This window comes from Osmia lignaria, chromosome 13, assembly GCF_051020975.1.
Source record: "Osmia lignaria lignaria isolate PbOS001 chromosome 13, iyOsmLign1, whole genome shotgun sequence".
Classification (NCBI taxonomy): domain Eukaryota; kingdom Metazoa; phylum Arthropoda; class Insecta; order Hymenoptera; family Megachilidae; genus Osmia; species Osmia lignaria.
The window spans coordinates 7,349,434-7,365,433 of record NC_135044.1 but is presented as its reverse complement, the minus strand read 5'-3'; the positions used below and the strand labels follow the sequence as shown (position 1 = coordinate 7,365,433).

General features: G+C 28.1%; 3 protein-coding genes across 4 annotated transcripts; 2 read left to right on the top strand and 1 right to left on the bottom strand.

The window, feature by feature from the left end:
* The first annotated feature begins 57 nt into the window (after positions 1-57).
* Positions 58-7,517, top strand: Gpdh1 (Glycerol-3-phosphate dehydrogenase 1). Of its 2 annotated transcripts, XM_034319028.2 has the most exons (8): positions 58-222; positions 762-939; positions 2,070-2,210; positions 3,298-3,439; positions 4,155-4,267; positions 4,353-4,583; positions 4,656-4,855; positions 6,819-7,517. In XM_034319028.2, exons 1-8 carry the CDS (start codon positions 179-181, stop codon positions 6,874-6,876), a joined length of 1,107 nt encoding a protein of 368 aa, XP_034174919.1. In that variant the 5' UTR covers positions 58-178; the 3' UTR covers positions 6,877-7,517. The 2 variants fall into 2 exon arrangements, with proteins under 2 accessions (XP_034174919.1, XP_034174920.1); XM_034319029.2 differs by lacking the exon at positions 58-222 and having other exon boundaries at positions 803-943.
* LOC117601828 (glycerol-3-phosphate dehydrogenase [NAD(+)], cytoplasmic) lies at positions 7,423-15,917 on the top strand. The gene is made up of 8 exons (XM_034319031.2): positions 7,423-7,565; positions 8,224-8,404; positions 14,088-14,228; positions 14,300-14,441; positions 14,607-14,719; positions 14,797-15,027; positions 15,114-15,313; positions 15,636-15,917. The coding sequence occupies exons 1-8, from the start codon at positions 7,516-7,518 to the stop codon at positions 15,664-15,666; spliced, it is 1,089 nt and encodes a 362-aa protein (XP_034174922.1). The 5' UTR covers positions 7,423-7,515; the 3' UTR covers positions 15,667-15,917.
* Tpx-4 (thioredoxin peroxidase 4) lies at positions 9,284-12,722 on the bottom strand. Its single transcript, XM_034319032.2, has 5 exons — positions 12,564-12,722; positions 10,758-10,914; positions 9,692-9,909; positions 9,547-9,622; positions 9,284-9,432 (listed from the first exon to the last, which is right to left on the bottom strand). The coding sequence occupies exons 1-5, from the start codon at positions 12,644-12,646 to the stop codon at positions 9,304-9,306; spliced, it is 663 nt and encodes a 220-aa protein (XP_034174923.1). The 5' UTR covers positions 12,647-12,722; the 3' UTR covers positions 9,284-9,303.
* Positions 15,918-16,000: the final 83 nt, after the last annotated feature.

Below are 16,000 nucleotides of genomic sequence, written 5' to 3'. Positions count from 1 at the left end.
TAATCGTTGGAATCCGTATACTCCCACTTCCACGAAAAATAGCGCAAGTCTTTTAGCGTTCCGAGTTCCGAGTTGTCCAGTCGCCCCCCTGCTTTAAAACTGCACAGTTTTGCACATCGGTTTTCGATCCATTTTAGTTTTCATTTTCACATCTTTATTGTTACTATTAAACAAAATAATGGAAGCTAAACAACGTGTTTGCATTATTGGATCAGGAAATTGGTGCGTTTTTTTTCAAATATTAGCTCTGTTCAATAATTGGTTATCATTGATTTAATTATTTGCAGTCAACTGTTTGTGTTACAATTGATTTTCATGTGTATTATGTATATGAAAACCAACTGGAATTTTGCATAGTTGTTACTTGTTTTCCTTAACAAAAGTTTTCATTTTTATTTTATTTTCCACTTTTAGCAAAATAAATTTGAAATTCCAGTTATATTTCAGAATTCATAATAAATTTAGTTTGCATGCAATTACACTATCATATAAAATTGATTAATGTAAACTAGAATTAATGATATAATTTTAGGCTTAAATTTAAAAATGATCTTTAGAAGTAAATATTTGTTTATAAGGAACTGCCATAACAATCAACTGTCTTGGATAACACATATTTCAGATTTAAAATATTAATTTCGTTTATATTATTTTATGTAAATAAATATTTAATTCCATGTTTTAAGTTTGTATGAATAATATTGTCTAAATAGTAATTGTAACATAATTATTATATGGTTTTCTTTATGTACGATTTATAGGGGCTCAGCTATTGCTAAGATAGTTGGAACTAATGCCAATAAGCTTAATAAATTTGAGGATCGTGTTACAATGTATGTTTATGAAGAAATTATCAACGGAAAAAAACTGACGGAGATTATTAACGAAACACACGAAAATGTAAAATATCTTCCAGGACATACACTTCCGCCAAATGTGGTACGTAAGTAATTCAACAATAAATAATTAAATTAATTGCAATATCCGTTTAACTGTTAAAAACATTTAAAGAATAATTGAAATGAAAAATCTTAAAATACTTTTGACTTCATTTTGTATTTCCGTGTACATCAATCAAATATTTGAACACGTGTTTTTGATATCTACGTTTTAAATATTACAAAAAATGTACAGTATCAGTTATATTATAAATAATATACAAAATCATCGTATTGATAAATATGACAATGTGTACAATTTTATTTTTTCTTAAAATGTAAACACCAAAGCTTTGATTCTTTATACGAATATATTTAAATACTATATTACTTAACATCTTATACTTTGCACATTATTATTATTTATTTCCTGTAGATATGCAAATCATGGTATTTATTACAGGTATATTAATGCAAACGTTTTATTTATATTTTTTTTATATTAGAAATTTATTTAAATTTCTTGATGATGTAAGTTCAAAAAGTTAATTTACACGACACGTGATATATATACGAACGTATTACACGTCGTATAACCTTGCTGACTTAAATCATTCTACATAAACCATACATTCTGCTTATGTAACTTGCTTGAATGGAAGATAATGAATCATACATTTCTTCTTTGTATATTTAAATCATTTTTAACAAAGGGTAATTAAATGTATGGTAGTTTCCTTATTTATACCTATGATTAGAATAATAATTGATAATTTCTATAGATAATTTTCTGTAATTTAAGTCCATTTGTATTTATTTAATTGATAAAATTCCAGATAATTTAAAATTGTATATCATCTTATTAACTATAAAGTTTTTCTTTGATATTTAAGCTGTTTTTTACTATTCAATTTAGTTTTAATGATTGATAAAGTTATTTCCTCTACATATGCATACTTAGTCTTCTAATTTTTAATATCAATAACTTTGTATAAAGGATTTGACTACAACCAAGTTAACAGAAAATATTCTTCTTTTAATGTTTACAGATTGAATATCAAAAACCCACTAAGTTGGAAATAGTTTTTTAATTATGCTAATAATGTTTTTAAGAATTATGTTATTTTTATAAATCTTATCAATAAAATTGATTTAGAAATACCAATAACTAATATCATTTTGTTATTTCAGGTTGCAGTTCCTGATGTTGTAGAAGCTGCTAAAGATGCTGATATTCTTATTTTCGTAATACCACATCAATTTATAAATAAGATATGTAGCACGTTATTAGGAAAGATTAAACCTACAGCAGTGGGTCTCTCTTTGATAAAGGTATAATTTTAACTCAACTCGAATTATATTTCTTGCAAATTGAGATAAGTACTCGTCATTATAACAGATACTACAATTGACTAATAATATTAATATCTGTTAATTATTGAACTGCTATGTGTCACTATAGCGGTATTTCTTCGCAATGGAAAATTCGTGAAGCCATTGAATACTATTACTCTTTGTTTAAAAAGTTAGAATTTTTCCTTACTCTGGCTGCTGTTTACCACATACTAGTATTTTTAGATATCAAGTTTTTAAATTCATTACATGTTTTCTCAAGGTCAAAGCGCTCCCTGAGTTTACCGCTAAAACCGTTGAAAAGAACAGTCGGACCTCCCCCACATGTTATTCCAAGCATTTATTCTACACCTGAGAAGTTTGTGAGTGGTAATTTTCTATAATCATCCAACTACAGTTTCCAAGTCAATCCTATCCCTTAATAACATGGCCCATCCCTTCAATGACTTGAGAAGACAGTTTACAATGAAGTATATTTGAAAAAATTAAAACAATTTGTCCAAGATAAATATATGTACATAATATGTAAAAGGAAATATTATATCAATCATGACAGAGTCTTACAAAAACATAAAGTTGTTGATACGCTGGCTTCTGAGTGCAAGAAGCTGGACAATCGCCTATTCACCTGGGTAGATCTATCCGTATTAGAAAGGCGGCAATTTTTATTTAAGAAGTCGTAAGATCATTCAGGCATGAAAATACATGAAATTCGGTCACCGAACAGCATCCGAACCGATTAGTTTTGTTTTTTTTAACAGTTTGATTTACGACTTCGTCGTTTAGCTGAGCTGCGAGTCTTATCTCGGATCTGAACGTGTTAAGCGTTGACGGTCGAGCATATGTTAAACGATTTTTTCATACAAAAACCTCTGTAGTGACAGTCTTTTAAATCTTATGTTAAAAGTCAATGGATAGTTCTATTTATTTTTAATTAATTACATGTAAATAAATACACACATAGAGATACAATGAACTACGATACTATTAAAGCAGCAATTTTAGCATGTAATTTTAAATAATGCAACTATTCAAATTATTTGATTTATCTATTATTGTTTTGTAGGGTTTTAATCAAAAAGAGGGTGGCGGTATTGAACTTATTTCTCACATTATTTCAAAACAACTTCGTATTCCCGTCTCGGTTTTAATGGGGGCAAATTTAGCTTCTGAGGTGGCTGAGGAGATGTTTTGTGAAACTACTATTGGTAACTATTCAATGTATTTATGAAATATGTTTATACGTAAATTGTATAATGAGTGTCTAAAAAAAATGTGTTACTTTGAATACTTGTTACAATAATAGAAAATGCAATAATAAATGAGCTTTTTTGTCGCTTTTATGTAGAATCTGATAGTACAAAAAAGAACCTGTTTGTACATTTATAGTATACCAAAACGTACAAAAAATATGTGAACTATAAACGTACAACTGTGCGAAATAAATTAAATTGTTCAGAATGTGTAAAACATACAAAATGTGTGAATTAAGATAATATTTTAATCAGCTAGAGAGAGAAAATATTTTTATCAAAATATCTAATCATATAAAAATTTAAATTTTATATTTATTAAATAATTCAATGTATTTTCTAGAAACAATTTTAAAGTAATCTGACAATAAGATTGAAAACAATTGAGAATTTGAATTATTAATGCTTAATCGAATTTCAAGGATTATTTTCCTATCAGATAATTGATAAAAAAATGAAGCAGAACAAATTTACAATAAAACGGAACTGGTTGAAATGTTTTTTTGATGCAACTAAATAAGAAATTCAATTCTAATCTTAGAGGATGGAGTTTATAAAAAGCGTACTGATAGTCGACTTGAGAAATCGACTGAAGTAATATGTATATGAAATATATGAAATTTTATAAATTCTTAAGTATAATTTTTTTTAATAACATTGTAATTTTTAGGTTGCAAGGATAAAGGAATGGCTCCTGTCCTAAGAGATTTGATACAAACATCATATTTTAGAGTTGTGGTTGTTGAAGATGTTGATTCAGTTGAATGTTGTGGAGCACTAAAGGTAATTATATTCTTAAATGTCATTTTTAATCTTACTTATAAATTTCATAAAAAATAAATCATTTTTATTTTTAATCTTTGTATAGAATATAGTAGCTTGTGGTGCTGGTTTCGTTGATGGTTTAGGATTAGGTGATAATACAAAGGCTGCAGTGATTAGATTAGGCCTTATGGAAATGATTAAATTCGTAGATTTGTTTTTCCCTGGTGGAAAACTTGCTACTTTCTTTGAAAGTTGTGGAGTGGCAGATCTTATTACTACATGCTATGGTGGCCGTAATCGTAAAGTTTCAGAAGCTTTCGTGAAAACTGGCAAGGTCAGTTTTGTTACATAAGTTATAAATGTATACCGTATAAAAAATTATAGACATGAATTATTGTGTTTATAGTCGATCGAAGAATTGGAAAAAGAAATGTTGAATGGACAAAAGTTGCAAGGTCCTTTCACTGCTGAAGAGGTAAATTACATGTTAAAAGCTAGAAACATGGCAAGCAGGTTTCCTCTTTTCACAGCTATACACCGGATTTGCATTGGTGAGATAAAGCCTACAGAACTAATCGATTGCATACGTAATCATCCAGAACACATGTAAGCTTAATTGTCTCCACTATAATTAATGATGGATTAATTGAAATACCTGACATTTGATTAGAATTGACATAAAATGATAGACATTTTATTTGAGATATTATAAATTTATATCTGGAATCTCAGTAACTCCGTGTTATTAAAATGAATTTATTTTCAAATTAAGTACAAAATATAAATTTTAATAAGTTCAAAATTCTGCACTTTAATAATATGTCTATCACCACAGTAATAGTTATTTTGTTTAACCATGGTCCTAGTTAACTTTGTTGTTGTTGTATTGTTGAAATATGTATAAAAACAATTTAAAACTGTGTAAAATACACAAACATTTACACAATGGTATATGAATATACATATATAATATGTATAATAGATGTACATATTTGTAAATAGTTACCATGCGCGTGATAGCAAGATATACATATCCTTTTTCCAAAAAAATTTGCTTATTTTTGTTTAGAATATGCACAAATGGTGAAACGTTGGACTTTTAAGTAAAATATTTTTTATTTTTATCAGTAAAATACAGTGTTATGCATGTATGTAAAATGAATTTTAATTTTACAAGATCAAGATAACAGGATTTTTATTCTTATATTTTACAGACATTTAATAATACTAAATGAACAGAAAAATTTTATCATGTTATTGATATTATTTAATAGACCATAGTCATAAATATAGCTCAGTGGTGACTCTTGAGTAATAATAAAAAAAAATGTACATATATACATACATAATTTTTCTTTTTAATTTTTAACTTAATTAAAATTTATAATACAGTATATAAGAAAAATATTTTGACATACTGTATTCAGTATAAATTTTTTCAGAATTATCTTTAAATTGGGTACATGTTGCACATTATATTTTATTGATAAAAATAAAATGTTTTTAAACATTAACATCAGGTGTCATGTTTCGCATGAATATTTATCGTTGTTCTTAATCTAAAGGGGTGTTGCGAAATTTTTCAAATGAATCTTAAGATAAAAATAAAAATAATGCTTATTAAACGCACAAAATGTTTATATTAGATCTGTTATATTAAATGACAAGTGTTAAATAAGAATCTTCTAATAATTAATTTTTTGAAGACAATCTAATTGTGTTAAAACAGAAGATTCAACACAAAAACAAAGATATGTTTAAAAAAAATAACTTAAAGGACCATGGATTGTTAATAAATCTCATAATATTTTAAGTAGTTGAAAATGATTTTAATAGTACTGTTAAATTATCGTTTCTCTATTTCTTATCATTCATTCAATTTATTATGTATCTTAAATTTTTAATTATAAACTGTACTCGTATCAGACTAACTATAGTTCATGTAACAATAATTTCAATGCACCCTTAACAGCACTAATTTTTTTTTTTGTCTATATACATGTGTAGAAAGTACAAATCTTATATTCTCCATATATATCGAAAAATAATATGTAATATGTAAAAAATATGTTATGTGTTGTTATATATTTTAATTAAAATTTTATCAGAATTGTTATACAAATTAAGAAGATTCTATAGATGAATTGTACTAGCGATATTTCGATTTTATTTCCAGTTATATAAATTGTGAACTGTTATATTACAAAATCGAAATCATCTTTAACAATGTAATATGAAAATCAAATATATGACTATTATTTGTTAATCTGAATCCTTATTTAGAGTAATGTTTCTCCTTTTTTCCAAAAACCTATAATACCAATATTTTTATAATATATTGTGTTAGCAGTGTAGTTCACTAATATAAATACAGTATACTATAAATATTGTTATCTATCTCAAATAATTTTAATTGTTACACAATCTAAGTTGTACTATCATTCTACTATCAATCTTTCTATTAAGCATGCTTAAGGGTGTAAATGGTATAACTGTACAAGGGTAACGTTTACAATTAAAGGTATACAACAGATTTATTTATTTTTAACTGTATTTACTTCATATGTAGGGATGACGACGTTAATACCTCAATACTGCAGTGCCCTTCACCAAGATGCCATCTATGAAGATTGGAGGACAGAAGAGAAGATATTTATACCTCAATAATAATAACTAATGAGTTGGTGCAAAATTATTGATAATTTGCTACAATAATCAAAATTGATACAGTATTAATTATTTCTTTAAATGTTATGTTAGCAGTTGAACAATTCCTTTTTATCATGATCTCTTTTTATTTTACAAATAATTTATTTGTACTGTATCATGAAATTTTGTATTTATTTTTGTACATCCTTTAAAATTATATTAATTAATACATCATATGAATGTTTGCTTACTATATAAACGTTACAACTGGTAATTTATATTAATAGGAAAATGAAGTTATTTGAAAGTGTTAAAACTTTTGTAACGCTTGTAGTATTATTATACTATCTCTAATTTTAAAATTTAATCTGGCTACGGTTTGCGATTGCGTTTAACCTGGCCTTGGTCCACTGAACGTCAACTGTTAGAAAATAATTTGTGATCGTTACTAAGATCAATGAAGGCTGAAGTTAGTTTGTAAGTTAGTCGGTTAGTCAGTCAATCGTACATCGGCGCCCGAAAATACGCGGATTTGCAACACTTTGTTCGTCATAAGATACCCTTAACACCTTCGTGAATTTGTAAATTCTTATTTTGTAATACTATAATACTGCAAAATGAGTGCGCCAGCAAAGAAGAGGATATGCATTGTAGGGAGTGGAAATTGGTATGTGTATTTGACAGTTTTATAATAATTTTCATAAATAAAAGTTGGAGTCTGTACTTAATAGAAATACTGTATATTCACATTATTTCTAACTAAATATGTTACATTTGTTATTACATAATTGACCATAGTACTTATTCTTAACTACTTATCACTACATTTTATTCCATTACTGACATTTGTAGAATTGCTTGCATAACATGTCAAGAGGTATACAAGAGGTATCTTATTAAATGTGCAAATCGCTAATAAATTATAGTGTTTAAATTTATTATCTTTAAAGTACTAACAAATAGGTTGTAACTTTTTTTTGTATAATTGGAATTCTTCACATAATGGATGAGGTATTACTTCTGTCTTTTGACAAAAAATGTTATGTTTTTTTAATAATAAAATGATTGTTACATTTAAAAGCAATGTTTATTTCTTATCGAATTGTTCAAATTAACTATTTTATAGATCTGAAATTATTTTAATAGACATTTAAATTTTAAAGTCAAAAAATAAGCATTACATAAATTGAAAGATAATCTCAAAGAATTATGTAAGAAGAAAAGCTATTTATGAAAAGAACAGAGAATTCGTGTATGATTATACATGTATAAAAGCTGATAGTAATATTATACGGATATTACATATTATGTATTTTCTGTTTTAGGGGTTCAGCCATTGCAAAAATTGTGGGTGCCAATGTTGTCAAGTACAACAACAAATTTGAAACACGAGTGACGATGTATGTTTATGAAGAAATAGTGAATAGCCAAAAATTAACTGATATTATAAATCAGTTGCATGAAAATGTTAAATATCTTCCTGGACACAAGCTTCCAGAAAACATAGTAAGTCTTATTTTATACTGTTGTCTTTGTTTTCTAAGGATATCATTACTGATAATTTTACAAAACATAACAAATTAGGGATATCATTCTTAATTCTATGAATATGTTTAATATTTTTAATGTTATAGCAAAAGAATATTAAATATTTTAAAAAATATACTCAGATGGTAAAATATTATAGAACTTTAAATAACAAAATTTTATAATTTGATTATTATAAAGTTTTAAATAATAATTATTATGTGTTCTTTCAAATCTGCAATGCTATAAAACAGGGACTAGTACAGGGGCAGTTGCAGAGGACAATATTTCACATAGCAATTATAACAAACAAGGGAAATATATTTTGAAATGATTTAGCAAGGTCAAACAACATGTGAGACATGTTTGGCATCTGTCATGTTGTTCTGACAATGTAAGCATCGCAAATAACACATTGCCCTTGTTTGTTAGATTATAATTGAAGCCACTAACCAGTGATTGTTCCGATGCCCGTCCCTATTCCAGCGCCATGAATATTTAATTAAAAGCACGCAACTGATATTTATGAAATACACATTTTATTATTATACACTGTAAAGTAGTAACAATAGCTGGATCAAGTTACAATTAAAACTTCAGATTATAAAGCTTATACTAACAAAAAATATTTCAATTGTGAAAATGTATTACTTATTTTATATTTCTAAAAAAATGCAACAGACTTTTCAATTATATTTTTTAAATTATAATAATAATTTGATTACTATTGTTTTTATATTTATGAACATAACATTCCTACATATTAACTGTTGTAATTAGACTTAAATAGTGTTATATTTTCTTCTATAATTTCACTTCTAAGATCACGTTAGTTAATTATAATTATATTTTATTCAAAGCTTTATTTGTAGATTTACTTAATAATCAGTGGTTGTGCGTACATAAACCTTTCCAGAAGGCATTGTTACTTTATCAACTCCTTTAGGGAACAATTTAGGAAGGTCCTCATCCTTCACAGTAGGAAGAATCATAACTTTTTCTCCTGGCTATAAGAAAACACGAAATAGATTTTAAAACACGCTAAATATTTCATTAGTAAAATTTTAAATATGTTTATCAAAATATAAGAATCACAGGTAACAAAAGTAAGGTTTACTTACCACCCAGTTAGCAGGGGTTGCTATTCCTGGTTTTCTATCAACAAGCTGCAAAGAGTCTATAACTCTCAATATTTCACTGGAAATAATAACAAAATTGTTAACATGTTTTCCATAATATATAAATCTAAATAATAATATAACTTACTCCACATTGCGACCAGTAGATGTTGGATAGTGCATTGACAAGCGTACACGATGATCAGGGCTTATGATGTATAGAGCACGAACGGTTTGTGCTAGATCTGGATTATCTTTGCTTTCTTCATCAATCATATCCAATTTCACTGCCAAACTTCGGTCATGGTCAGCAATGATTGGATAAGGGAAAGCTCCACAAATATCTTGGCAGTAGGATTTAATGTCCTGTTATAAATATATTCTTATGTAAAACAGGAATTATTTACTTTATATCATAAATTTCGAACTCCTAAACACGTTCGAACCTCGGACAAAGCAAACCATTTTATTTTTCTTAAAAATCGCCGCTTCTCTGGTGTGGGTAGATTTACCTACGTGGGTTCGAATGTGTAAAATTCAGTTTTATATTACTTTTTGTTTTCATATTTTCTGCTGTATCATCACTGTCTCAATCACTCATGTCTTTTTCATTATATTTTATCATTCAGAACTAGTGGAAGATTTTTGCTGACTTCAAAATAGAATATATAATATCAGTACGATAATTCTCTGGTGTACTCTCTTATTAATGTGTACACATCCCTTATCAGTAAAAGAATTGATAATATATTTATAAATGCACACATATCTGAGTAAAATATGCTTTTCACTATACATCATTAGTTACGCAAGATATGAAAAATCTACTTTTTAATCAAATATCTAAAAATAGTAGAACTTATGCATCATTATATATAAAAAATGAAAGGATGAGCCATTGTTATCCCCAATGGTACCTATACCTATAAAAGGTCCCCTTACATCTTAAGACACAAAAAGAGATTGGTGTCTCTACCTAGTTTTTATGAGTCTTTAAAAGAAGAAATCTAGTTTTTGTAACATTTCTTAGAAAAGGCAATGTGCTCTTCATATACAAGGTGTCACCTAAGACAAGCCATCTAAATAAATTGTATATTTTTTTGAGATAGAAAAAAGGACTTAAGGGATTTTAAAATCAACTTCAAAGTGGCTTGCCTGGGGTAACTCATTCTGTATTTTTCTTTTAGTTTGATTTTGTTGTTTCTTCAACTTACATTAACCCAATCAACATGATCCTTCAGCTTATCAACAGAATGAGCTAGCAGTTTCGTGTTGCGACGTTCAAAATGAGGTTGATGTACTGCTAAACGTCCTAATTCAGTAGTACAAACTGGTGTGAAATCAGCAGGATGAGAGAATAGAACAACCCATCTGTAATGAAAAATTGTTAAAAAATATTGTTTATTATATCAGGGATTATATTTTTCAATTTTTATAAAAATTAGAATATTACACTATTTTTTATTATTCTGTGCTGTCATATCTACTTTCATCAGTATCAAAGGGTATAAGTCAACCACCTGAGCCAACTTGAATGACATATGTCACGCGCTTAAATAGCTGGCATATGTCACACATAAGCACTTGCTAGTTTTGCACCCAGCTGAGGATGGGCATGATTCTGTTATCTCGTCGATAAGAACATACGTGGTTGTATTCATCAGTCGGCGAAGATATATTTCTATGAAAATTGTACGAGTGAACTTTTTTCATATGTAGTGGCCATTGGAGGATTGGTCCACTTTCGGTCACTATTATGATCACCGGAAACGTTGGCGAGATGACCCAACTGGGGCACACTCTTTGTAGAAAACTATGTATTTATATTTTCTCATTCCTGCTGTTAATGAATTAAATATATAAAAGGAACCATAACAGGATGAGATGAGTGGATTAGGCTAACTGAAATTTTTTTTTAAGTCTTATCAAATGTTAGGGACTTGATCAGAAATTCCTGAGGTCATTTTTATCTTCTACTTGCTACTATTGTTGTTTAATTATAACTTAAGTGATTAAAGAATTACTATTATATGCCTATTATCTCGACGCGACATGGTAGTTAATCATACGATAATGTCATTATTTATTAATGTATTTATGTATATGAAGAAATAGAAGTTTCCCAAATTTCAAAATTTGATTGCTTAGTGTTGTGATTTGATTGCTTATTTTTTTAAATTCTAAAATTAAATTTTCATTCCTATATTGTATATCTCCCCTGATAACATGGAATCTCTAAACGTTTCTTCGCACAATATGCAAAGTAATTTATTCATTCTGGATAAGATGGTACGGATGACGGCTATTTCTTTATTACGCTGATAAAGGCGATAAATACAGCTTAAGCTTTTTAATTAAAAAATTGTTTCATACTATAGTCATCCCTCAATTTATGTGAACTATTTGTTCTATGCGATTTTTTCAGTATGTAATACAGTCACGTACCATACGGAAGGTCGAATCTATGACAAATCTGTTTACTGTTTATGTTCATTTGCAAGGAGTCACCAAATTACATTAATATTTGAATTATATGAGAGAACTTGCCTATAGAATTAAGCAATTTTTATTTAAATAAGAAGAATAAAATTAATTAATATTCACACGATCATCGGTGGGTCTTCTTAGACCCAGACATTTACTTACATACCAATATTTACATAAAAATTTTTATTTAATTCACATATCGTGTAATATATAATAAAGTATACTTTTCTTGAGAACTTTACATTAATAATATTTAATAAATATAAATCTTTTTAAGAACCCTCTTCCCAATGAAGTAACAAATTTGTGATTTCTGGGTTTAAAAAGTGTTAATAAGGTATTTTGATAAGAAATATTTAAAAAATCGTGGCCATGTATTAATTAAAATAAATACAATAGAAAAATATATTTTTTAATTACATGAAAAGAGGGATGATGATGATGATGGTCTATGATCATTTTTCTTACTAATTATAGAAGATCATTATAAGTATTTTGATTGGAAATCAAACAGTAATCAAAAATAGACTTACGAGTTTCCTTGCCAAGTATAGAAATTAATGGGCCCTTGAGTTGTTTCTGCTTCAAAGTTGGGGAGGATGGAGTTAAGTCTCATGGTCGGTTCCTAATTAAAGTACTCTGAAATATAACACGTGAAGATCTGTTGTAACGCAGCGGTGTTCTGACGGATGTTATATACCAGTACGCATACGGCATATGTCATGTGCTATACAAATTGCGTAGTATCATTACAGTCGGTAGGTGTAGGGTACTTCTCCCACTACTCCAATCTAACTTTAGTGTATGGAAACGGTGCTAATATGTTATCTATTGATATCAGAATGAAATATGCAATTTTAATTTGCAAAATATACTTCTTTATGTATTTATGATCACTTTTGGAAAAGCAATTTTCAAGTAGCCTTTTCAATTTTCTAGGTAAATATTGTTGTACAACAAGAAATGGTATCAATTGAGCATATTATGGTGCTCAGGCAGCTCCATATCTTCTAAATTGTCTTTCATTCACTTTCATGCCTGATCAATCTTATGATTAGCCAATATTTTTAGATATCATCCAGGCTTAATATGTTAAGTACCATAGAAGTACTATAAAAGCTCTCCTATTATAATAGCATTACATAATCAGATGAAGGAATGTTTCTTCCTCGCATTCAGGATATAGACTCTCCCCTTAATCCTATAAGTATCAGATGCTTTTTTCTATACCAGTGTCCTGTTACTGATCCAATGAGTAAACATAAATAGTTGTTGTGACAATTCCTCTAGAAAAGCTTCCTAGGATATATCCTATTTCAGAGTCTGTCAAACTCTTCTGCCATCCATTTCTTTGCCAGATCCTTTAATAAGGGACTTTTGAAATATCCAGGCATCAATAGGACAAGTGGGTCAGAATCGAGTTTCATCCCATCAATCCTGGTCTGCTCATTCGCTTCCTAATTAAATTTACAAATTAGTACAAACACCTCGTACATCTACATTATAGATAAAACACAACGGAAATTAGATCTTTAAATTTCAAGTGTTGACGTCCGGTGATAAAATCATTGAGCTGTAAAGCTGATAAGCTCTTGATTTCTTTCATTCAAAAAATAATCTACGTGTTTAAATTACAAGTTGCACAATTATAGGTAAAATTACAAATTGATTACTTTTAGTCCAGTTTTTACTTGATAGGGGTTGAATCAGTGATATATGTATAATTTTGAGGATAACAAATATTTGACAAGTATCTTTTTTATTGATAATTTTCCATATTTAAAGGAAGAAAGCAGCTTTTAAAGTTGTATTTACAAAATCTATTAATTCTAGATTGTTGATGCTTATGCAATCACTCATACATATTCAAATATGCAAATATGTGCAACAATGTTGCATATATTTTCAACAATGATGATTCATTTGTTTGACAGATGTACAAGGAAATTACACGAGTATATGTGACTTAGAAAATCAAAAAGAATGTTATAAAAATAAATGATGTAATTCTTATGTAATAAATGAACTCTATAATTTACTCCACGTGTACCTTTCAGGTTGCCATTCCGGACGTTGTCGAAGCTGCAAAAGATGCAGATATCCTTATTTTTGTAATACCTCATCAATTTATACGAACTCTATGCGCAACATTATTAGATAAAATTAAACCAACTGCTGTTGGTCTATCCCTAATTAAGGTATTAATTATTAGACTAGATTTATTTGATGATCATCATTTTGATCCAAATATTCCTGATTTTTCACGAAGGGTTTTGATCGAGGTGATGGATCAAACATTCAGCTGATTTCTAAAATCATTGAACAAAATTTAAGAATTCAATGTTATGTCTTGATGGGCGCCAACTTGGCTAATGAAGTTGCAGAAGAGAAATTCTGTGAAACCACTATTGGTAACTGTTAATCATTTGTAGAACATACTTTAATAAATGTATTAATTCATATGTTATTACCTGCAGTGTAGATACTAACTAAACTCAGCAAAAAATCGTTAGATGTACATACTAGCAAATTTTAATATATCCATAATTCATTATAATTGTTTCTTGCTGTTATAGGCTGCAGAGATAAACGACTGGCACCATTACTGAGAGACCTTATTCAAACTCCCAATTTTAGAGTTGTGGTTGTTGATGACTGTGAAGCAGTTGAAGTATGCGGAGCTTTAAAGGTACATATACTTAGATATTATTACATAAAATGAATTTTGTATTATTTTGTATTTAATACCTGTAATGTATGTTTCAGAATATTGTAGCATGTGCTGCTGGCTTTGTAGATGGTATGGGATTAGGTGATAATACAAAAGCAGCTGTTATCAGATTAGGCCTAATGGAAATGGTTAGGTTTATAGATACATTTTATAAAGGTTCCAAACTTTCAACGTTCTTTGAAAGTTGTGGTATAGCTGATTTAATAACCACTTGTTACGGCGGAAGGAACCGCAGAGTTTGTGAACAATATGTTAAAAGTGGCAAAGTATAAATCATATTCATTAATGCATTAATTTTCATTTTCTCAAAATTAGCGACATAGTAAAATATATTTGTATCTATTTTTAACAGACCATCAGACAACTTGAGGAAGAACTTCTAGGTGGTCAGAAATTACAAGGACCAGCTACAGCTGATGAAGTTAATGGAATGTTAAAAGCTAACAATTTATTAGAAAAATTTCCATTATTTACAGCGGTACATCGCATCTGTACTGATCAATTAAGACCAGCAGATTTAATTGATCAAATTCGTAATCATCCTGAACACATGTTAGTATAAAACTAATTTTATATTTGATTATAACTCTATTTCCCCAAATAATAATTTCATAAACTAAATATATTACTAGATTTGCACCACAAACGCTATACATGTATTAACTGTTGTGATCCTGTTTAATTTAAAAAAAAGTAACAAAACTGTTGTGATAAATTTAAACACCCATTTATATCGGGATGAGACATAATTGGGCATAATTTACTAATGCATCCATCATCATTAAAATAACGTTCTATTAAAGTAAGTCATAATTAAGATTTGTTTAACCAACCTAATTTTTAAATGTTCTTAAAAAGTTATTCACTTTTTTAGGATGAAAGTGGAAGGAGCTGAAGAGTCATAATTAAATGCAATAAATGATTTCGAATGAACATCATTTTTATGTAGATAACAACTTTAGACATCTGTCTAGAAATTATTCAAGAAATATGAAAAACGAATTAGCAATGAAATGTAATATTGTAAATATTGTATGTTATTTAGATTTATAATTATTTATGACTGCTTTTAATTACAGGTGTTGCCAATAAATTGTAATACATTGTAAGATTAATATTATATATTATGTAATACTGAATAAAATGTTTAACCCCATTCAGTGCTCATAAAAGATTTAGAACCAAAGTTATTTAAAAATAATTATTATTAAGAACATGTACAAAATAGTTTGAATAAAC